Here is a 24,424-nt window from a genome sequence, read left to right on the forward strand (position 1 = left end):
CAGCAATTTTTCTATGAGGTCACACCACCTTGGAACGATAAATAATTTTGAATCTTTTAAACTGTCCCATTGCCGTGAGACATTTTTTATCCCCCGTTCTTTATTAGTGTTGATTTTAAGTCAAAAGTAGCACTAGACATAATCATATCAGACATGGATATCTGGTCCAATGCCACTGCCGACCGACAATAAATTCCTCGAGAGTTTATGATCTTTGTTGAACGCCGCACGATAAATAGACACATGTCCGGCTGCATTTGGACAATACGTTATGTAAAACACATTTTAAATTATAAATATGGAACAATCTATCCTTGAGTGTTGTGTAATTTAACGGAATACTTATTTGTTGCATTTCGTTTTCTCGAGACAGATACAGATACTTTTGCAACACGCCATAAAATTTTACTGTCCGATAATTAACACTGCTGTACCAAAAAAACATGGTCAGCCAGAGCAACGACGTGACAGTGGTTTGTTTTTTTTTTGAAAACGGTACATCACTGAATTAAGTGCAACACATAACTTATTTTATCGTTTGACGTGTTAATAAAATATTTATTTGATGTTATTTCGACAATGAACACGAACAGTTTTCGAACGAATCTCGGCAACATAATATGTTGAAATATAATTAATTTCGGTGTAAATGGATTCACTTAGCGTGTAAACTCTTAAACAATGTATTAACACGAATTCCGAAAGTATTATTTGACCGTTACTCGGTAATAATTACTTTCTTATTCTAATGTAAATATTATTGTACGATTACATAATGATGGGATTAGCAACAAAAACGTTATCTGTCCGTAAAGTATGCACTTGTGCCTAATAACGTACATTGTGCAATTGCGTTTTATTGGTTTTTAATGTGTTTCGCAGAATAAGAAAATCAAGATTTGGTTAATTTTTGCAAATGTTTAACAAAAGGCAATGACTTAAAGCTATAAAATCGGTTTTGCAGTGAATAATAAAAATAATATTGTGTCTTCTTTTGTTCCGTACTACCTGAAATTTCAGCGTCAAAGTATAACCATTTACAAAAATGAGATAATTTAGGGTATTGTGATCGCAAAAAGGTAAAAATAAGACTCGCGCGAGGCCATTTAAAAATGGAATTTCATTTCGATTCCAGCGCTATTTATTTTCAATTATACAGTCGAGCAAAGCTAACGTTTATTGAATCGTTAGTTTTGTAATTGGCTAATTTATTGTTGAATAATAACCACTTGTCGCTGTTGTGGTGTTATTCAAACACGTTACTGCCATCGAAAACGAACCTAATACGGTGTGGTAATTATAATATGGCAGTGTAATTTTCCTAATGCAACTGCATCGTCCGGTTTTAGGCGCAAACGCGTATAATGATAGTGTTGTACGGAAAACGGACATCGATAAATAAATGACACGGAACGTTCAATTTTTATTGCCACGCCCGCAAAAAAACAGGCCACGAAATACTGTTGGGAGCTAAAATTGTTTACTACCAACTCATTACTATCTATTAATAATGCGTTGCATAAAACATAACTCAAACTACGTACGGACCGAACGGTGTCACTAGTTTTCATAACACTTCCGGTCGGAAGCAAATAGATGGACCCAAGTCATATCAATAAGACGTGTTATGAGCAATGAATATCGAACGGGTTATTTACCGTGCTCTCGTTCAAGTCTCTGCGCCAACTGCCGGCTGTGCTTGCATGTTTTTTTTAACGCGCTGTCTTTGGACGGTCGGTTTTTTTCTCTCGGTAAAACAACAGAGCGTAATCAGAGTACTGATTTCAACAGCAATGCAATATTATTGTACTCCAGTCAGCCGAGTGATGACCCCAATTACCGAACTCGCGCCTACCGCGTTCTCCGATGTATGGGGAGGCCTCGTTACGAGGTAAAATATCCGGTCGTTCACGCGGCCGTACGCTATGTGTGCGCCGGCTGCACGAGAACAGCGTGTTACGCAACGTCGAATCGGTAGAGCTGTTCGTGATTAACCGCACGCGGACGTCCAGTCAATCGGCCAGGAGTCCCACCGGCACAACCGAACGAATTTAGTTATTGTTCAGTTAGTGATAATCGGCTCCTCGCAGTAGATTACGCTAATTAGACACTCGTGTCCGTCTTACCAACGCGAACCGCGTGAGAGTGCACGTGTTATTGAGTTTATGCAACTTTTTAGCGTATCAGGTTCACTAAACCACAACTGCACCCCGTCATCGAGAAAACATTATCGTTTTACTCGACCAAACGATATAATAACGCGGTGCTCGAGAATGTTGTGTGCTCAGGTACACTGTACTTTGTTTCCGTGAAAGCGTAGGAATTGAACGTATACAATATCCTGACGACAATACAATAATTTTATATCGCATTACGTATGCGTAGTACGATAAACACGTTGTGTTTAATTAATTTAATTAGACCTTCGGAAGAGGACGGCAACACGGAGAAAGTAAAGATTGTTCACTTACATAAAAAATGTCGTTTGATAACACTAGCGGTGGTAATCCATTGAAAATATTGCAATGACTAATTAAATTACATAATCCTAAATCGTCTCATTATTTCATTTTGGATAGAAAACTTTGCTTATGAAAAGCTACGTAAGAATTGTTTTTTATTCGGCGGACACTTGTAGTTCAGCGGTAATGAGAGCGACAAAAGTCGTGTCGAATCCAATGTAGCGTTCATTGAACTTTGCAAAAGATAACGTTGCTCTTGATGGGTTTTTCATTTATTTGCTGCGGTGTAAAACATATTAGACCGCAGCGAATTCTTATTTTATTCTTAAGCAAATCGCCTCGTGTAAAACGTCTGACAACACGCTCTCCGAGTATTTCAGTTCTATTAATCTATTATGTTGACTTAAAGAAATGCACTGCTGAGATATTGCCGCAATAAGTTGCATATTTATACATATACATGAAATAAAGCGAGGAATAACGAGATGTACGACTCCAAGTTTGAATTTATCATTTGAGAACTTGTATATTTAGCGTGTGTGACCCGAGTTATGAAATCTAACATGCAATATCCTATCGACGATGTGGAGATTTGTGGTCGTTGTGTTTGTGATCAGGGCTGGGCATTTTATGCGTTTGTAAAATTCGTTTTAATCATCACGAGCACGTCAATGATAGTACATTGGAGACGGTTTTTTTAATGCAACAGCGATTAGCACTTGAACTATAGGGAACTTGGAGGAGTTTCACATTCTAGAATAAAATATGTCGTAATATTAACAAATGCCTATGACAAATCATCAGCCATAACATGCCCCGGAAATGTCCCAAAGAAATTCTATAGATACTTAAAGTTCTGACCGCCGGCTGTTGCTTTCAAAACAATAACTATTTAATTTTTACGAAATGGCTTCCGATATTTTCGTAAAGTTAAATACTTATTTCACAATTTATGACGAATCTGCTCTTTAAAACTAAACTACTGAAATATATTACAAATTAAAACACAAACCAAATTAGGGAAAAATATCACTCGTTCGAATATATTTCAGTAGGTTTCACTCTCATTGTTTGTGTTTGGATAAACAACACTTTTTTTTCTGAAATTCCAAGTATTTAGTGTTCAATCAATCATTGCGTTCGTCGTGTCTATCGGTGACTATTTATTTGGCTGTTTGTTTAACGCGATTGCGATACGAGTGAGAACGGAAATAACAACCGGAAAAGGTCACTACGCGTTTCCTATTAATCGGATTTTACAGTGTTTACACGGTCCGCATGACGTATGCGCATAGAGAAATACATTAAAGACATTTTACGTTTTGTCGTGCTCGAGTATGTTTTTTTGTGATCGAGTGTGCGTTCAGTGTAAATATAAACATTTCGTCGGCACCGTAGTAATTTTACGGTTTTGTCGCCGTTCACAAATAATTACCGTATATTTAGGCAATTCATGATCGTTAGTGGTTTCGTTATAAAGCGGTCTCTATGAAGTCACGGTATTCCGCATAGTCAAACACGCCCAGGAACTTCCAACAAATGCACAGTGAACTTACATTGTGCGTATAAGTTTTGCGAGATGTGGTTAATCGTGGCCAACGTGCAAAATTATTGTTGCATATTGTCTGTCAGAGGCTCTTGCAGAAATTCAGTACAAAGCTAAAAAATGCTTTGTCGTAGTAACGACGTTCGCGGTATTCAACACTCACTGGGATCACAATTCATCAATGACAATGAATTACTGTCGCTTGCTCAATAGTAATCTAATAAATCAATCATTCATTCAGTGTCCGTTTGAACATATGAAAATGCTATTATAATTGCCTGTTAAATCTATTTAAAAACATTTATTGGATACTTATTTACTTTGAAAATGCTCTAGAAATTTCTAGGGAATGTGTGAATTAAGTAATGTCGATGCTTTTAATATTGTATAACAACTTTGGGTTAACATTGGAATTGATGGGATATTTTATTAAAAGTCTTTTTAATTAAAGTTTATGCGAAAAAAAACAACATATACAAAGACGCGTGCGCTGGTCTACTGACATTTGACTAAATGAATAATTCACTATAACTGCAAGTTCCTTTTAAAATACTTATGAGATCTTTCAAACGACCCTGTAAGTTTCAAATGATAAGTTAAAAATAACGTAATAATGAATAACTAATGAAGAGCGAATGAGAGAAAATGAGTTGTTGGATAAAATTTCACAAACTACAATTAAACAAATTATTGATACCCAAGTTCTGACAGCAACCTATAAAAAACGATCAATATTTTACATCACATTTAAACGTCACTAACCTCTTTAACCACATCAGAACAAATTTTGTTGCTCAAGTCATTTCGCGGTTTGTTACATACGTACATACAACTACCTATTGATCAAATTCAAATTTTAAACAAACAGTTGATTGTAAGTATAATAATAAAGTTGTAATGAGATCAGAGGTAAGTATTGCACACACCGAACTCTCCGATTTACTTTTAACGAGTTCCCCCCTCCCCCCGACGATACAATTACTGATGTTATAATGTATTTCTGCGCCTGTTTGATAACTGTAATTCAGTGGCGCAATTGGTATTTGGGTGTTACATCCTTCTAGTGGTTAAAAAGACGGAGGTACAATTTTTTTTATGTGCAGCGGACAAGGGTAATTTTTCTTTGTACGTAACTCCTTATGATAGAATCCGAATTACGATACCGCAGTAATCATGTGATTGAATAACGCATAAAGTTCAAATGTGTCACCGTGTAAAAAAACGCATAATTATTTTGTGCTGTTAGTCTTTGAACTATTCATTTACAATTATTTATCATAACGGAACTGTAGTCATACTTTATCGATTTAGTTACCATTACTCAACAATATTAAAAATGTAATTGCAACTAATTAGTCAGATCCGAGTGTTAGAAACTAGTAAACGCCGTAGTAATGATAAATGTAAACTGATAGTTAATCGGATATTGTCTTTGCGTACACTCATAAATAACAATGAAATCAGAGCGCTGTGTTCATCATTATAATGACATAATATTAATTCATTTAATATTTAGATAAGCAGCCGACAGTATTATAATATGATGCCTTTGGCTATTTGAAGTTATTGTTTATGTACATTCGGTCTCATCATTCGAGTTCATAACAAGTGTAATATTAACATTTAAATTGTCTACTACTAATTTGTTATGAGTACTTGAGTATGAATACTGTAAATGTACATGCTATAAGTATCAATATTGTCCTTGTATGATGCTAACGATTTTTTTTAGTTACATTTCTCATTAATATCAGTAAATGGCAGTGTTCAAAAAAAAAAAATTGTAAAGCTTTTTGTTTTATACATATTCACTGTATCCAATTAAAGCGATAGTCGTTGTGAAATTATTAAGTGTGCATATGTGTGCAAAAGCCGGCACTGCACAGCCTAGTAAAACTATGAAATTGTTATTATTTTTTATGCGCTAGTGTGTTTGTACAGATTGCAACAGATTGCTCAACGTTTTCTAATTTTCTCATACTATTAATTATTGATATTTTTAATTCATATAATTCGGCGAAACCTGTATTGTCCAATTAACTACCAAAAATATTTCCGATAATCGCTGCGATTCGAAAGTTGTTTAGAAACGCCTATCGGATAAATTTGTTTTTAGAAAAAAAGGAACCTTATTTATTTAAACGGAAGTTTGTCGTTGAATTTTCTGCCGGCCAAGTAGATCCGCTCGGGTGACATTACGTTGCCGTAACACGTGCGGATGTTAAACTCGTGACGTGTGCACTTTGCACGAGGGTGTAGTATCTGTCGGTTGTTACCAGGAGGTGTTGCGCAACAGTGCACTGGACGTAATAACCGTTTCACTCGTGACATACCGGCCAAGACATTTCCAGTGCAGAGCCCATCACGATAATCATTTTCATCCGGCCGGGCAGCGTAAAAAAAGCGTTGTGTGTATTAAAAAAGTGTACACTGTGGTCAACGTTCGTGTCGGATTATCGGCAGTCGAAACGACGAACGTTTCAAAACTCGGCCGGTGTGTCTGTAAAGCACAAACCCATAAAGATCTAATCGACCGTTCGTGCAAGACGACGACGTAGGCGATACGCCGCCAATGCATTGCCGTATAATTAATCGGTTGCCGGAAATTTCGTTTAGGGGCCAACATTGAACGCGCCGCGGTGCTCGCCGACCGTGACGCATTACGGTCAACGTCGGCAGATCCGTTGAAATCGTACGCCGATTCCCATCGGAACACATTAAGCGGCCGCAAGTGATAAATTCGCGTTTTGCGCCCGCCAAATGCGTCGTTTCGACCAGCTGCATGTACACCGACCGCGGCGGGCGGTGTGTTGGCGCACTACAGTATCATTATCGTTCTCCATTATTCGGTAAATAACGAATTTTCGTTTTGTATAACAATTTTATTACGCGTGCAAAGAAAACGGCTATTAATCGGCACACACAATATGCGGCGCGCAAAACAATATGCGTTCCATTTCGGACAAAAATAGTAACAATTCGTCAAATACCGTTGGAGATTTATGAAGTTCGCTTGACTTACTGTTATTTGAAATGTACGCGACACATTTTCCATAACGTTCAGTTGTCAACGTCCAATGAAATAACACGATACCTATTGTTTTCAAGAGCTTTTTTTTAAGTTCACTATCTTCCAGCACACGATTCTATTTGTATTTATAATGACTTGATAAAAATATCATTTTTAGATTTTATCAGTTGTTTGTCCTGCAAGACGTGAAACGCGTGTGAATAATTATGAATTGTATTGTAATAAGTCTTTAGCCGAATGGTGTAACATTTAAGTAAAACAATTTAACGGTTTTCAGTCCGTCTGCTTAAACTTATTATACATTATTGTGTACTCGTGTAAGACATTAAAATATTAATTATTTTACAGTGACTCAATAATCAGTACCCGCGCAAGGCCGTGGGGAGTGAAGCACTTTTGTTTATAAGGCAACTTCATGGGATCCTCCACATAGCAGTGGCTTAGAGTTAGTAGCTAAGGTTTTGTTTTTTCGTGGATGACACGAGTATACTTAAGAAAAATGTTTATTACTGGCTGATATCAATTTTAAAGACGCTCTTTTAGGTTGATATTTGTTCATGTCTTCTATAAAGAATTGGTAGAGATAAGTTAAGATTTCGAATATTTTTTCTTCATTTTATTCATTATAAGTTGATGTTTCATTTTTGTCTAATTTTTTTATGTATTTAAATTTTTTAATAAACTATTTTATTTTATAGTAGAATTCATAAAACTTAAGGAACTTTTCATTGATTATACACATCAAGGATTTTCACAGACCATAAAAGTAATTTTGAATTTTATTTAACTTTAGTGGGTGATAGATAGCTCTCTTATCTATCTCTCCGGTAATGCTGCATATTTGTTTTAATATATTTATTATATTGTATTGTTTACTACATCTTATAATCCTTAAATAATTGGACGTTCTTAAAAAAAACTAATACATTCGGTACTTTGTATGGTGCAAAATGGGCATAGTTTAAATAATTACAGATTATAAATCTGACATCGATTATAACTAATATCTTAAGTAACTTCAGTTCAATTGGTTTTGAAGATTAATGAAAGTATACAGTATTTTTTAGTCTGCGTTTGAAATGTAGAATTCCCTGGTAAACGGTAAGTGTTAAAAAGTTTTTGGTGGAGAGTCGACCCCTTAATACACCTAAATTATAAACAGTAGGAAATGGAATAAAAAACCCAGCACAGGGGGGTCGCGACACAGTGGTGACGTGACATATTTGGATCAAGTATAATGATATCTGACAGTGATTAAAATCACAATCATAAAAAACGCTTCGATGCAAATCTTTAGATAGTGTTTAATTTTAAAAAATAGGTGGTTTATTCCAAAAGCAACATGATCTGCTAGTTCGTTATTAATATCCTGATTCAGATAAAGTATATCGAATGAAAGAGGGATTATTAAAAAATATTATTTCTCATAAAAAAATTATGTTGATCCATACACTTTTCAATATGTTATAGCATTATAAAGTTAAAAATAAAAAAATAAAATCGAGAATTTTCACACAATAATAGCATTTGGTAGCCATTTTCACCCTGAAGACAAAATAAAGTCCGAAATTTTTTTTTCCATAATAAAGTGCATTACATTAGCTTTAATTTATGATATATATAAAAGTGTCAGACTTTCCGGAACACTTTCAAAATTTAAGTTGAAAAAGTCAATTTTTTGTGAAAAAGTTGTCATTTTGAATCCCCCCCTGTAGGCAGGTAAAAAGTCATATTTATAAAAAAAATATACCAAATGATAGGTAAATAAAAAATATTATTTCTCATAAAAAAATTGTGTTGATCCATACACTTTTCAATAAGTTATAGCATTATAAAGTTAAAAAAAAAAAAAAAAACCCAGCACAGGGGGGTCGCGGCACAGTGGTGACGTGGCATAGTTGGATCAAGTATAATGATATCTGACAGTGATTAAAATCACTATCAAAAAAAAACGCTTCGATGCAAATCTTTAGATAGTGTTTAATTTTAAAAAATTGGTGGATTATTCCAAAAGCTTCATAAACTGCTAGTTCCTTATTAATATCCTGATTAAGACAAAGTATGTCGAATAAAAAAGAGATTATTAGAAAATAGTATTTCCCATAAAAAAATTATATTGATCAATACACTTTTCAATAAGTTATAGCATTATAATGTTAAAAATGTAAAAAATAAAATTGAGAATTTTCACACAATAATAGCATTTGGTAGCCATTTTCACCTTGAAGATAAAATAAAGTCCGAAATTTTTTTTTTCCATGATAAAGTATATTACATTAGCTTTAATTTAAGATATATATAAAAGTGTCAGACTTTCCGGAACACTTTCAAAATTTAAGTTGAAAAAGTCAATTTTTTGTGAAAAAGTTGTCATTTTGAATCCCCCCCTGTAGGCAGGTAAAAAGTCAGATTTATAAAAAAAATATACCAAATGATAGGTAAAGACATCATGCATCTACAAAAAAAAGAATTATATTGATCCATACATCTTTCGAGAAGTTATAGCATTATAAAGTTAAAAATATAAAAAAGAATTTTTTTACAAAAATCGTATTTTTTTTATTAAGTTTAATATCTGTTTTCACCATGAAGATAAAATAAAGTCCGAAATTTTTTTTTATCATTATAAAGTATATTACATTAGCTTTAATTAAAAGTGTCAGACCTTCCGGAACACTTTCAAAAGTTAAGTTGAAAAAATTAATTTTTTGTAAAAAAGTTTTCATTTTAAATCCTCCCCTGTGGGCAGGTAAAAAGTCAGATTTATAAAAAAAAATATACCAAATGATAGGTAATGACATCATGCATATATAAAAAAAAGAATTATATTGATATGTTTATTTTTAAAAAAGTTACGGCAGTTTTTAGTAAAAAAAATTGAAAAAATTTCGAAAATTAGCCATTTTTAAATTTGTAATTTTTTCAGAGGTTTCCCCCATTTACGGGGAACGAGGGAATTTTTTTCAATTTTTGAGGGTAATGTCTTCGACTAGATACGATTTGTGATCTTTTGACGTATCATTGAAAGAAATCGGTTCGGTGAGAGCTGAGAAAATGTGGTAACAGACAAAAAAAAAACACATCTTAGTAAAACCAATACCTTCTCATCTTCGCATCGAAGCTAAAAAACAAATAGTATAGAGCAGTAGTCTATAGCAATAGAAATTTATACATGTAATAATGTCATAGTGTGCACTTGGTTTTGTGCGTATAGCTAATGCTTATAACTAAAGCATATATTTAAGGCATATAGTTAAGTCAACTTAGACTCATAAATAATATATTTTATTACAATATAATAGAAGTGAACTTAATAAATTTTGCCAAAAAATATTATAAAATGTATTATTTTTGTTCAAAAAAAAATTTAAGGATTATTGCACCTTTCTATGAACAGTCAAAAAAGAATCTATTACTTAAATAAAAAGAGAACAATCTGTTCTTTACGGCCGTATATAGCCAATTATTTTAACTTCAATAGCTCAAAATAGAACACCTTTATAAATGAGACTCTTAAAAACCTAAGCCGCATATCGAAAAAAACATTACTTAAAATGAGGCAATCTATGAGAAAGAAAAAATTACAAATGAGACGTTTCTAAAAGTTTAGGAGGATCTACAAAACTGTAACAAGCTTAAAATGTAAAAAATTCTTTTCATAAATACTATTTGCCCATCAATACAATGCGTAAAAAATAGTCATTATTATTCAGGTAAGAATTGAATGTACTTTTCTGACTCATTCATGTTGTACTTCAAAAGATGAAAAAACAATTTGTGATGCACAATACGACATATCTCTACTTACTGGTCGAAATACTTAAATGCCTAAATAATTCTTGGAAATAACCCCTCCAAAAAATATTTAAAAAGAAAATGAAAATACAATATGCAGTTATTTACTAAGCTAGGTTTAACTAATTAATTGTAAATAAAATTTATTGAATTATTATTTGCATAACATTGTAAAAACATCGAAAAAAATATCTTAAATTGCAAAATAAAAGTAGATTAATTGATTAGATAATTGAAAAAACTTAAATGAAACAAATCGTTTTATATGTTATATTGAATATTGATAAAATGTTAATTTAACATACAATTATGTTTTAGCTATTTAGAATGTTATTATATATAAATATATATATGTCTATTTAATACGTTGTATGGTTCATCTCCGAGACAATAAGTTTCAGGGCCGAGGTTGGAGCAATACTGCCGACTTAACTTGTGTTCTATTTGTTTTTATCCCTTTCGCTGTTTGTTATTGTTGCCGTTTTTGTTATTTTTGTTTTCCATTGAATGTGAAAAAATGCATTAATAAATTATTTTATTTGGATAGTTGAGTATAGGAAGAAGTTAAGTGCATTTTTGACAAAAACGAGTTTGTGTAATTCTACTAATTTTCTATTAAAATTTATAGTGTAAAAATTTGAAAAGTAAAAACTTAATATTTTAGACATTAAATTGCACTGAAAAGTTAATAATACATAAGAGATAATGGTAAAAAAAATTCAAACAGCTCTTCTGAAACGATAAAAATGTAGTAATTAGTTCTAACTATTAATAGTATATGATAATATTTAAATGACATAAATCTACATGAGATAACAATAATAAGAATTTTTTGCCCATGTTTAAAAAACATTAAGAAAATAGTTCATAAAATCAATGCGTCCAATGGTATTAGAAAATCCATGAACCTCAATCGCATTACACTTATGCGTTACCATCTCAACAATTCGATCACTACAATTGCAAGACGGTAAAAAGAACAATTTAATTATATTAAAATTTTCAAATCGTTTTTCTAGACTTTCGATTGCGTTGGCCTTAAATAAAAAAATTATTTCACTTAATATTTAATATAGATTATATTAATTAAACTTTTATGAAAATTAGTGAATACATCACTTTGGCCTTCTCAAACGTTACTTTAAAATAAAAAAAATCGACTAGCTGTACATTTGTTAAAAATTATAATTTCTTAATATCAAATTTAAAAAAAATGTGCACAAGCAAAAGTTTAAAATAAAAACTTTTTAAGGTAATTTGAAGTTCCACCAATTTACTATGTAAAACATAAAAAATCAAAAGACATTCTTTTATGAAAATGTATTTCAAAAAATTACGTTTTGAAAGAAATTGTAGTAGGATTGATAACCTAACAACCCTTCTTAATACGCCAGTGAAATTTACAATAATTTGTTTTAAATATATTGAAATAATTTTTTGTACAACTTATTCAATATTTCTGAATTTTGCGACTTTTTTACACATAATCGTACTTTTTTCTTTAACCTTAATGTCCGTTTTTAACACAAAGTTAAAGAAATTTCTTTTTCAAAACAAAGTATATTACATAAGCTTTAATTTAAGATATCTTTAAAGGTCTCAGAATTTCCGGAACATTTTCAAAATATAAGTTGAAATAGTTAACTTTTTGTGAAATTTCGCTATTTTGAATTTACCTATATGAAAAAAGGTAAAAAGTCAGATTTCTAAAAAAATATATCTAATGGAAGACGATGTCTAAGGTATTTATAAAATGAAATTATTTTGATTTATTAATTTTTAAAAAGATTTGTCAGTTTTAAGTAAAAAAAGTTAATATATATATCGAAATTTACTGATTATAAATGATTTTTGTGGGGATTTAACCTATTTACGGGGAATTTGGGAATTTTTTTAAATTTTCATTTTTGATATTTAATTGTGTGAACTTAGATTTATGATTAATGCGGTCGTTAGATATTATTGGTTATCACTTATGTTTAAACTTTTGAAAATGGTTATAAAAATTAAAATATACATTTTTAATGTTTATTGTTAATAGAGATTTAACAGCAATGGTCATTGACTGCAAAAAAAATAAAAGTAATTTTACAAAATACATAATAATTATAGGTATATCATATATTTTTAGATTTTAAGTAAATGATAATTAATAGTGATAGAATCTTATTTCATATACCTATCAAATATCGACCTACAATAAATACCAACTACTAGTTAGCATTTTTCATTTTGGTAGCAGGACTACTTAATATTTTTTATGGATGAAATAACATGATCTTATTTCATTCAGAATAATTATATTCTGTTAGGATTACATCACTGTTGGTAACTTTATTTACAAATAGTATTTGTATTATAAAATACTTTGCATTAAGAAACGTTACTAAAAATAAAATTATCTAATATTTATTTAAAGTTATAATTATTCAAATAACATACAAATTATACATATAATTTCTAAGTTAAAGCAGTTATCAGACAAAGTATTCTAATGGTACAATTAGATTTTTTGGTAAATATCAAAAAACATTTATGTAATAGTTCTACTGTAAACATATTTCTGGTTTAGTATAAATAATTCTTTATTAACATACACAAAATGTATGGTGTAAGTGAAATATAAGTATATTTAGACAAATCATGTTTTAGAAAAAACTTCCAGTTATTACATTATCTTATATTCTGAATGTTTACTTAACAAAAATCTTAATTATATAAAAATTAATTAATTAATATTTATTTGGTTCTTCAGTAAAATGATCTTTGTTATAATTTAAATTTATATGATATTCTATTTTTTAATATAATTTTTACCAAGAATCATTAAGCTAATGCGTAAATTTTAATATCACCTAAACTTAAGAGACACCCAAGACTTGTGTTCTCAAAAATATAATTAAAATTCATGAACCCTTGTAGATACTGTTACGTATCTACATTGTCTTTTCGTATAACTTTAATTACTTATTTTTTTTATTAGTCTACTGTACTATTTAATGTTTTATTTAGTTATCTGAATCTTTTTTAATTTTTTCAAAGTATTGTAGTAATATTTAAATAGTATTCAAGCCATTTTCAATTTTAGAATGTTTACTGATTAATAATTTTGCCAGCGTTTTGTTACACTTACATTCAATGTACTCAATATTCTTAAAAAATTAGAAAACATTAAAATGGAAGAGTTAATTAATTTGGACATATTTTCAATTTATCTAGAAGGTTACTATAAACATATGCAATTAATCACAAGAGTGTACACTAATTGTTAATACTCATTTTGGATCGTTTTCAAAGTGGTAGAGGTTGTTAATCAATGGCTAATTAATGTTTAAGTAGTATGAATGGTCACGGTGTCGTATAAATTATTGAATTATTTAAAAAATGTTCACAAATAGCCGATAGTTATTTGAATCGGATAACGGATTACATTGTGATTCTATGAATTAATAAAAAAAACCTTGCCACGAAATTGACAGACAATTTACCCCCTTAGGTAATTTTCGTTGTTGTAATTTTGTAGTGGACAGTATCTGATATAATCAATTAGTAATCACGGCCGTAATAAACACTTGGACGTGCATCTCGTCGGTGGAAAGTATACAATTCACTGCACTAAGTCAATGTCACGTGCTTTATGTGTACAAGTAAAGTAGAACAAAAATTAAAATTTAATCTTAAATGTAAAGAAACCTAAGAGTTAATTGGTCCCAAAGACATATATATATATATTTATAAATATACATATATATGTTACGTTATATGTAAATATAACGTTTCTCTTACAAAATATTTGATTAAAATGATTATACTGATTCCAGAGAGCAATTTAACCAACATATTCAATTACAGTTATCATATTCATTTTAACTATGCATATTCCAATACAATTTACTGTTATATTTATATCAATGGAATTTGATATTAATAAATGTAAATACTGAGATTTAAGGCGCGTAAAAGCAGAATAATTTACATAGTCGAGAATTCCTAGTAATTTACGGTAGGAAAATTATATTTTAAATTTGATTCACTGAAACAAATTGGTAAATATCTCCAATGTAAATATTAATTTTACTGTTTAAATATTTCACATTATTGTTGGCAGTAACTAAATGGCTATAAATTTACTAGAATAACGGAAATTATGAAAAATGTTGAATATTTTCGAGTGCAAGTCAAAAATTAATTAACGGATTGCTTCGCTGAATGCTTTACCTCACATAATTACCAACGTTATTTATTTACAGTGCATATATAATACAATGTTTGTTTGCTTTATAAAGTAAATATAGTGTGAATATTACTGAGCATATATCAAGGCTACCTATCTCATCAAACGCATCTTTCTACTCGAAAGATGTTTCGTTTTTTCTCCAATTATTATCATCTGTGCAGCACTAATAATTCAAAGATCAACGTGATATGAACAAGAAGAGATTATCCTGAAATGGTCTTAACAGTATTTTTTAAGACAATTTTTCTACTTTTCGCTGTTTATATGTATAAACATCAAGGATGATTAAACATTGCCTAAAAGTTGTACTTAAAATGAAATAGCACCTATTTATATTTTTATTTGGGTTGTCTTGGTACATAAGAACTTCTCGTTATATCAGTATTTTATCTTAAGATAGCATAAAATGTATTACGAAAATTATTTAGTTAGTCGTTATTAGGTATTATTTTTGTTAGCTTATAAACAAATTTTAAATTGAACTATAAAACATAAATGTATTGGGTTGTCCCACGAGTGCAACGAGAAGGGCGCCATTGATACTTTGGCAGCACCTTAGCCAATGAACCTGATAAAACTCGATTAAAAATTAATGTTATGAACTTATATTTATGCACATTCTAAGTTTTATTTTCAAAGTGGTATATCTAAAGGTTATAGTTGTGGGGTAGCCAGAATTGTTTTCGGGGTAAGATGAAAACAAAATGTTTAATGGTTATTTATTTGCTTAACAAAGAATTTCAGGAAGAGTATCGAATACGAATTGTCGTGTGGTGCTGAAACTCTTAACACGTCACTATTTATATAACTTAACCATTGTGATGGCATTATAGATGTCATCAATCATCACTATAGACGAAGACATCATAAAATAATTTATGCTTAGTAATTATCTGATGTTGGTCTAACTTGTCATTGAGCTACCCGAACAATAATAACGGATAGGCTTTTCATCAAGTTTTCAAAGGATAATATCCTAATTATTACTTAGTATCCCAATATTTTATTGCATGTGCATAAAAATGTCTATTGACGGTTAGTATTTAAATAAGTAAACTACTAGTAGTTATCCAGGAACATTATGATGTGATAGACCGACACACTGATATAATATGTCAGCTATCTATCATTGTATTATTGCATTTATCATTTTATTATTTATAAGCGACAGTTTATAATTAAACTAATATTAAAAATATTAAACGGCATTTCGACCAAATAAATATTATTTGTTTGTCAAAGTTCTATTCTTGTTAGTTATCCGACACCTAATCAACTGACAAATATTTCATTTGGAGAAAGTTTGGTACGGTAATTTACTGAGTCAAAATTATTAATACGAAGTTAATAGTTTGCGCTACTCTTTAAATCACGTCATCTTTAATAATAATCAACTAATTACATTTTACAGGTTTTTAGTTTGTGTCATATGGAATTTCTGCAATCGTAGTTTGTAATGTTTTCGTAGTCGCCGCGAAAAAATCAATTAAGAATAGTAAAGATAGAATTGCGTCACCAGAATTCACGTGTCATTCCCACGACTTTGTACGTGACTAGATAAAGTAATAATAATAATATCGAAATTTAATATGTCTCATATTACGTTTTATATAAGATAAAGGCCTATGTGAATTTTTCCAATTAATGGACAGAGATAGGTAAGTCGTAAGTTATTTCTGCATTGATGGCAAAAATGTATTTGAAATCAAATCAATCTAACACGATTCCATTCACATTAATTATATTGTATTCATGAAACTCCTCTGTTCGAAACTGACTATTATTGTATACGCTTAGGTAACTCAGAAAAAAACCTTTACCTGCATTTCCAAACTTTGTATCAATATTAATTTTGCCCATCAGTATCATATTTTATTTTTTAAGAAAATGCAGTTTGACTCAATTAAACAAAGAATAATTTTCAAAGTATCACTCATACAGATATCTGTCTTTTTCAATACGGAGAGAACGAGACAGCAAACAAAATGTGGAATTCATTTGAATTGTTTTTTTTTAGGAAATTGTAGAATCTATGGTAACTAACTATGAAAACGTTATTAAAAATTGAAATATAAGTTGGTTTTGTAATTGTACAAGTTCATTTCATATTTTGTTTTCACTTAAAATTAATAGTCGATATTAAATTGAAATTCTTAAAAAAGTGTTTCGAGAAAACATTCAAATTTTATAATAACGTCGTACCAATTATGTTGAATTTTTACGGAGACGTAATTCAATATTTATCGTAGGACTTGTCGGAACTGTAATGGATAAGAAAACAACCGGTTTCGGCAGTGTAGCGACAAATTTCACCATTTCGCAAAAAGTGTCGAGAAACTGTATCACGACCTTGGAAAGTACAGGGCACACGAATAAATCAATACACAGCATTTGAACGATTATTCGGAGTAACCTTGTCTAGAATTGGGCCACTAATGCTGTGTGTACTTAAACTCAATAATAATATGGACTGAAAGCATCACAACACTAGAAGATGTCTATGACGATTGGTTTTACTCAAGGCGAATCTGTATCAATACTGCCACCTCCCGGCTTTTTAGTCTTATATAATATTTTCGAATCTTTTTATATTATCTGTATCAAGTCCGACCGGTTTGATTTTTTTGTTTATAAAATGTTGACAGTGTAGGTGTAATGAATGCAATATTGATTATGTATTTATTCACGTTAAACGACACGTGGGAATGCTAACAATCAAGTTTCGATTTTTATTTATTGTATAACTAATTTTGAATATTGAATTTTTTTTAATGCAATTTAATCAAACGAATATATGATATAAATGATACTTCACTTATCAACATCAAAGGATCAGATAAATTACCATTTTTAAGAAAACTGTACTGTGTCAAATATAAAAGAGAAAGGTAATATAACTCGTTGCCGTTTTTGACCTCCAATCGTTAGTTTTGTACATGTAAAAGGATTAAATTACCGAATATTAATTTGTCAAATTGGTTAACTAATACGCGTTATCAATATATTAAAAATAATTAATAGTTATCGGACACATTCTAGTTACTACTTTAGTTCTATTTATGAAGTGATTTAGCGGATTAAGTAAAAAATAATATTTTTTTACAATTTTGAATGAATTTAAACAAATTTCAAGTCATCCGTTTTATTACTTAAAGAAAACAATTTCAAATTAAGCATTAAATTATTTTTAACTGTGAAATCAATATTCAAATATAGTTTCCTTTGACGATTTTTATATTCAATTTTAGATATAAAGTATTTATGCTAAAAATAGTTTTAAAGTCATCACGCCTCAAAGAGAAAAACGAGTAAGCCCTTATTTATGGTGGGCGAAGGTATCAAGTAAAAGTAGGTAATTTTACCGAAAATAATTTCAGTAAAAGAAACTTATACATGTGTTAATACATGTAAATGTCTCCCACATTATACGTGTTTATTTATAATATCAGTAGAAACTTATTGTTGATGTTAAAAACAATACCCACGCAAATCTTTGCTGTTGTTTATTTTAGTTTGGTTTTATATCTAGTAAATAGATTGATTTGATAGATTTTGTTAGAGTATTGGAATATGTTAATTATTTCCATGGTTGTAAGTATGGTGTAAACAAAAAAATTGTTTTTATTAAAATTTTCAATTACATTGAAAAACAAGTAAAATTAATAATAAATTGAATGAGATGAAAAATGAGAACTATATAAAGCAAAGGTAAAATAACTGGCTAAATGTTTCAGGTTACTAATATTACTACATAAATATCGATTTTGTAAATATATTTATATAGTTATTAAAATTGAACTTTGTAAGCTATTAAGATCTCTTTTGAAAACTTTATGAAGAGACTCTATGAAAAAATGTAATATTTTTTTAGTAAAGACTTTTATGAAAAAATGTAATAATGAATTTTATTGATTGAAGTTCAATATTAAATGTCTTTATTAGGTCCATAATATAAAAACAACTTAAAGACTTGTAGTTATTGATTTATTACTGCTTATATCACAACAACTATATTGATATTTACTATCGACGAATTATAAATGTTTTTTTAGCTACTTTCTTGGTATATAAATCCAATGGGTGTGTAATTTTTTTTTATTCATTTTATTAATAATTTTGAAAAAATGTCTGTGATCATATAAATGAATGTTTGAAAACTTCTAGAACCTAAACGTTTGCTTTTGTAATTTTCTGCATCTAAAAAGTTCTCTTCAGACTTATCTGTCCTGAATATACAGTATTTTTCCAAAAAAATTGCTTGTATAATATAAATAATATATCGTTGTTCAAAAAGTAACGTCATCATCGTTTTTTATTTCCTCAAACATCTCAACAATAGAATTATAAAAATTATCAATTGCATTTTCTTTTACAAGCTTTCTTGTAATATTTGATATTAGGTTATTGAAAAAATTGAGAACAAATTTAGAATGATTGTTTATTGATATATTTAACGTAGATGGAGTATATATTATAAATTTACACCAGTACGAGCTACATAGACGTACTTAATGTTTTAAAATACTTTTCCTAAAACTGTTAATGACTCTTTAAATTTTTTTGTACGGAAAGATAAAAATACAGGTTATTTTGAAATTTTTGAAAGAAAAACGTAAATTAAAAATCAAATTTGTTTACGTAGTCTAATAATACATTCAATATTAAAAAAAATAAAATGCTTGTAACTTATTTTTGACGCACAGAAAAAGCAAAGCTACGGTTGTATTGATGATTGAAAAAAATAATTAAGAAATTAACGACGCAATTTTTTATTAAATGGATAGTATGTATGCAAAATATTTAGTAGATCAAAAGTTATAAGATATGTCAAAATATCGTCAAATACAAAACAAAAATCATAAAAATAATAAGACGGTATACTTATTTTTAAATGAAATTCAAATCGCAGTAAAAAGTTTATTAAATTATATGTGTAATTATTTTAATATGTTTAACATTTTATTTTTCATTAATTAGTTCAAATTCTATCAATCTCCTGACGATAAATTTAATTATTGAAAATTTCGAAAACATTTTAATAGATGTATATATGTAATTTATACATTTTGTGAAGATATTCCGAACACATTATCAGCTAGTACAAATTTTTATCAATTTGTTGAAAACACATAGTAATGTGCTGGAAATAGGTGTATAAATTTGGGGATGATTAGGAGGTTTATTCCACGTAAAGCGAAAAATATTTCTATATTACTATATAATCCTGAACTAAGTTGCATAAACTTGGGTCCTTCCAATGGGCCTTACACAATATTTATAAATGCACATAAGTCTGTTTCTTAAAAATAACAATATTAGAATTATGACAATTTTATAAAAATTAAATTACAATGACAAATCCGTAGAAATTCAGTATTATGATAATATTTCTATGCAAAATTTAGGCGTAAATAAGTTACTTTAATATTTGGTAAATTAATATACTGAGAGTTTTTTTTTCATAAACTACTTAATTACTAACAGGATATAAAAAAATATTTTGGTTACCTATACTTACATGTTACTCTTGAATTATGAGTTATATAATAGTTTTTTAAGTTCATTCCTTGAACCTTGTAAATGTGATAACTTTGTTTTTTTCATATAAGAACATATATTTTAAATTTAATCAAATATTTGAGTTTTTATTTATTTGAAATTATATTCGTATAATTATAAATGGACCTAGGCTTATGAGCGACTGTCTGGTTAAAAAGTTTACTTTCCATCGTTGCTAAAATCTAATTAAAAAGCAAATGTCTATAATTAATGATTAATGAATATCTTATTAAAATCTTGATATTTTCTAGCCGACGTATATTATAAACTGCTAGTATATAGTTTATTTTTCATTACAGTACATAAAAATTTATCATTTTAACTCGATAACTATTGATTATATATACATATTAATGAACAGTAATTAATGTTTTCTATATAATATTTGCACTATTTATTATGCAATACTGAAATACAGTTAATTAATTAATTCATTTAGTTATTAGTTGTTAATAATTTCATATTTTTAGAGATCATTTGTTCAAATTTCATTATCAATCTATCAAATTATTTATAAAATAAAAGCGTTAAAAAAAAAATTCTAAATTAGAAGTTTAAAGTTACGAAAAAATGTATGTTATTTCAATAATTTAGTATTGAAAAAATGTATTATAAAATTCATTAAATATAGACTTCAAAATTTAACAATCACAAAATGTGATAAAAATGTTAAGGATTATTTTTTATACAGATTTTATAACATTTAGGAAAAATTTAATTAGAAATTTATTCATACCATTAAGATAATTTAGAATTATTAATAGTAAATAGTATCAATTACTCTTGTGTACAAAAATATTGTGATTTATTTATGTTTTAAGTAAATAAAATTAGCATAATGGCTTTAAGCAAAATGTTCAGATTTCGTTAGATAATTAATGATACCATTTTATCGTTTAGATGGTAATACTCGTATGATATTCTTTTATACTTAAATTATAATACGTTTCTAGTTGTCTAAACGTAATTGATCGATCATGTTGTGAAACAACACTTTTACATTCTGTCTATAATTAAAATATAAAATTACATTAATCGAGTACTTATTTTGGCAAATTAAACTTGTTAAAAACCAAACTATATAGAGTTTTGAAAGCACTTTAGTATTTTGTTTGTCTATCATATAATTAATACAATATTAATAAAAATACATAGAGAATGGATGTGGAATCTAGGGTTTATTATCGAATAAAAATTTCTAAAAAGATTACTTAAGAAAATACCACACAACCAAATTTACTCATAAATAACTTTAACTTAAAGTAATAATCAAGAGCTTAAGTTTAAAACTGTTTAAACTTAAGCTAGTTTTTATACCTGAAAATTACTACAATAGCCTCTTGCCATATAATCATTTATTTGATAATATTAACATGTTATAATATTTGATATTAATCTAAACTTATTACTACAATTAATACATGTAAAATTTATTTTAAATATTTTCAGTGTTTAATATCTATAATAAATAAGTTATGCAATAAGTACCGTTACATATTACTAAATATATTTAAAAAATAGTTTTTTTCAAAAAATAAATATTATGATACAATGTCCTTTAGTGTTAGAAGCTAATACTTATATTACTCGTATTATTCATGACAAATGATACGTTTGTTAAACTAGACATAGTCGTTTAAGTAATAAATGTAACTTATTCATACTGTTTTAATATCAAAATTCTAAATAGTGTAACAAGAAATAACTTATTTTTAATAAAAATTTCAGCAATAACTTTAATTTGTTTTGCATTTTCTTTAGCCGGTCATAACTTCCATAAATTCTGAAATTAAAAATTTTTGGTTAAATATTTATGAATTTTTCATTGTTATGAGTATTTTGCTTTTAAAATATTATGTCAGAATTATAAGACTAGTGAGTAAAGAAAAATTAAGCTTTTGCACTCTAAAAATAGCTTAATCATTCAATGTATTTAATTTAGTACTTTTATGTTTTATGTAACTAGTAAACACTACTACATGAACACCATCAACGATATTTTTATATTGATTTTGTCCAGATTTCAGCAATATTATATCGCAAAATTGGGGAAAAATAATTATTCTCGACATTTTTTAACTATTCTGTTTCTACTGTCACCCACCAAATGAATTACACATCATTTTTTGTTTCTTTTTATAGTTATTTAACTGCTTAATTTTGTTACACATCATGAAACAGCATCTCCATCACCACTATCTTCTGATAAAAATTTGGATCTTTTTCTTTGGACTCAATAATTTAATCTTCATTATTATTTATAAGTTCAAACTGCTTTTGTAATATTTCTTTAAGTTCCAAAAATTCTTTATGTAGCTCGTCCAACATCTTACTTGGTTTGTATATTGATAAAATGTTCTAGATCTTGTATCTTGGACCTAATGCAGCAGTTTTATAAGTAATATCTTTCGTCATATTTTTGCAAATAAATGCTAATGTTTAATTTTATTTCTATTAAAAATACTCTTTCATTACTTTTTATATCCATTGAACTAAGTATAAAAACCAGTAAATGAATAACAAATGTACTTATCACCACAAAGAAGTACAGTAGCTGCCTTAAAACATCCAAGAATATTAATTGAACCTTTTATTATGGAAACCCTTGATATATTAGCCCAGCTAACACTTTTTTAAATTTATATTAAATTATTATTAATAGAATTTTTATATACTATGTAGTCAAAATCTTAATAATTGCCTTTTTCTAAATATTCAATGCACCTTGTAATATTGTGTGTATAATAGTATATATATATTGTAATACCTATTTTGTTTTTTAATCATCATCAGAACTGCTGTATTGACCTTATATTATTTAAGATTTTACTTGAAGTATGAGATTCTAAAACCTTTACAGTTTCCTACACCTTTATTTTGACGACCATCCATTAGAAATATGGCACGTAACACCTAAATAACTTATATTATTTCTAAAAGTTCCAAAACTCATGGTAAGATATATGCCAGACATTTTTTTTAAGGTTTTTCTTAAAAATAGCTTTTTTAATAACTACAATTGAATCATATAATCTAGTTAGTGTTTTGAACAAAGAACATCACACTTAAATAATGCTCTATGTACAAAATCCTTGAAACCAGTTCTTTCAATTTAAACGGCTGTATATCATTGATTATAATGTTCAAAAGTTCATAAGTTAATACTTTATGGCACTTAATATTTTAACCATTAGCTAGTGAGATAATTTTTTATTGATGAACTTCACTATTGAAAAATGATTTCATTAATTGTTATAATATTAAAGAATCTTAATTTTTATTCCAAGAGTAGAATTTTGTATGAATTAAGTAATTGTATATTTTTGTTTTGGTACTACTTAATATTTATTGCATTGCAGATAACGTCCATTCAAGTAAAATTATATTGCTCTAATATCGAACTATGCATATTTAACTTAACTAAAAAGTATTATCAGAAGTGGTAAAATTAATATATTTTTTTCAATATATCGCGATACTTTAAAAGGTAACCGATATCGTAAAATTTAAAAAATATCGGTAATGTCACTATGGTTGACGATTTCTAATATTTAGAACTTTTGTGTTTTATATTGTTTCAACTTAATCGGTAAAACAATAAAAAACACATCAAATGTGCTGTAGGTATATAAAAACGTTATAGTCTATAAATAATTTTCCTAATCAATTTTTATTTCCTCTTTTTATTTTAGCTTCGATGCGAAGCTGAGGAGGTATTGGTATTACTAAGATGTGTTTTTTTTTTTTTTTTTTTTTTTTTTTTTTTTTTTTTTTTCCAATTTTTTTTCCCTTCC

General features: G+C 28.5%; 2 protein-coding genes across 2 annotated transcripts in view; one reads left to right on the forward strand and one right to left on the reverse strand.

Moving 5' to 3' along the window:
- The first annotated feature begins 1,113 nt into the window (after positions 1-1,113).
- LOC126895450 (uncharacterized) overlaps positions 1,114-24,424 on the forward strand; it is an 82,592-nt gene continuing 59,281 nt past the window's right edge. The window contains exon 1 of the mRNA XM_050667309.1: positions 1,114-1,118. The gene's annotated coding sequence lies outside the window, so the exon portion shown is untranslated. The remainder of the gene's footprint in view (positions 1,119-24,424) is intronic.
- LOC126895456 (troponin C, isoallergen Bla g 6.0101-like) overlaps positions 22,060-24,424 on the reverse strand; it is an 11,164-nt gene continuing 8,799 nt past the window's right edge. Inside the window, exon 6 of the mRNA XM_050667319.1 lies at positions 22,060-22,413. Within this exon, the coding sequence (XP_050523276.1) occupies positions 22,388-22,413 (26 nt within the window). The 3' untranslated portion in view covers positions 22,060-22,387. The remainder of the gene's footprint in view (positions 22,414-24,424) is intronic.

The sequence above is a fragment of the Daktulosphaira vitifoliae genome, unplaced genomic scaffold (assembly GCF_025091365.1).
Source record: "Daktulosphaira vitifoliae isolate Bord-2020 unplaced genomic scaffold, ASM2509136v1 Scaffold_1, whole genome shotgun sequence".
In the NCBI taxonomy this organism is placed as follows: domain Eukaryota; kingdom Metazoa; phylum Arthropoda; class Insecta; order Hemiptera; family Phylloxeridae; genus Daktulosphaira; species Daktulosphaira vitifoliae.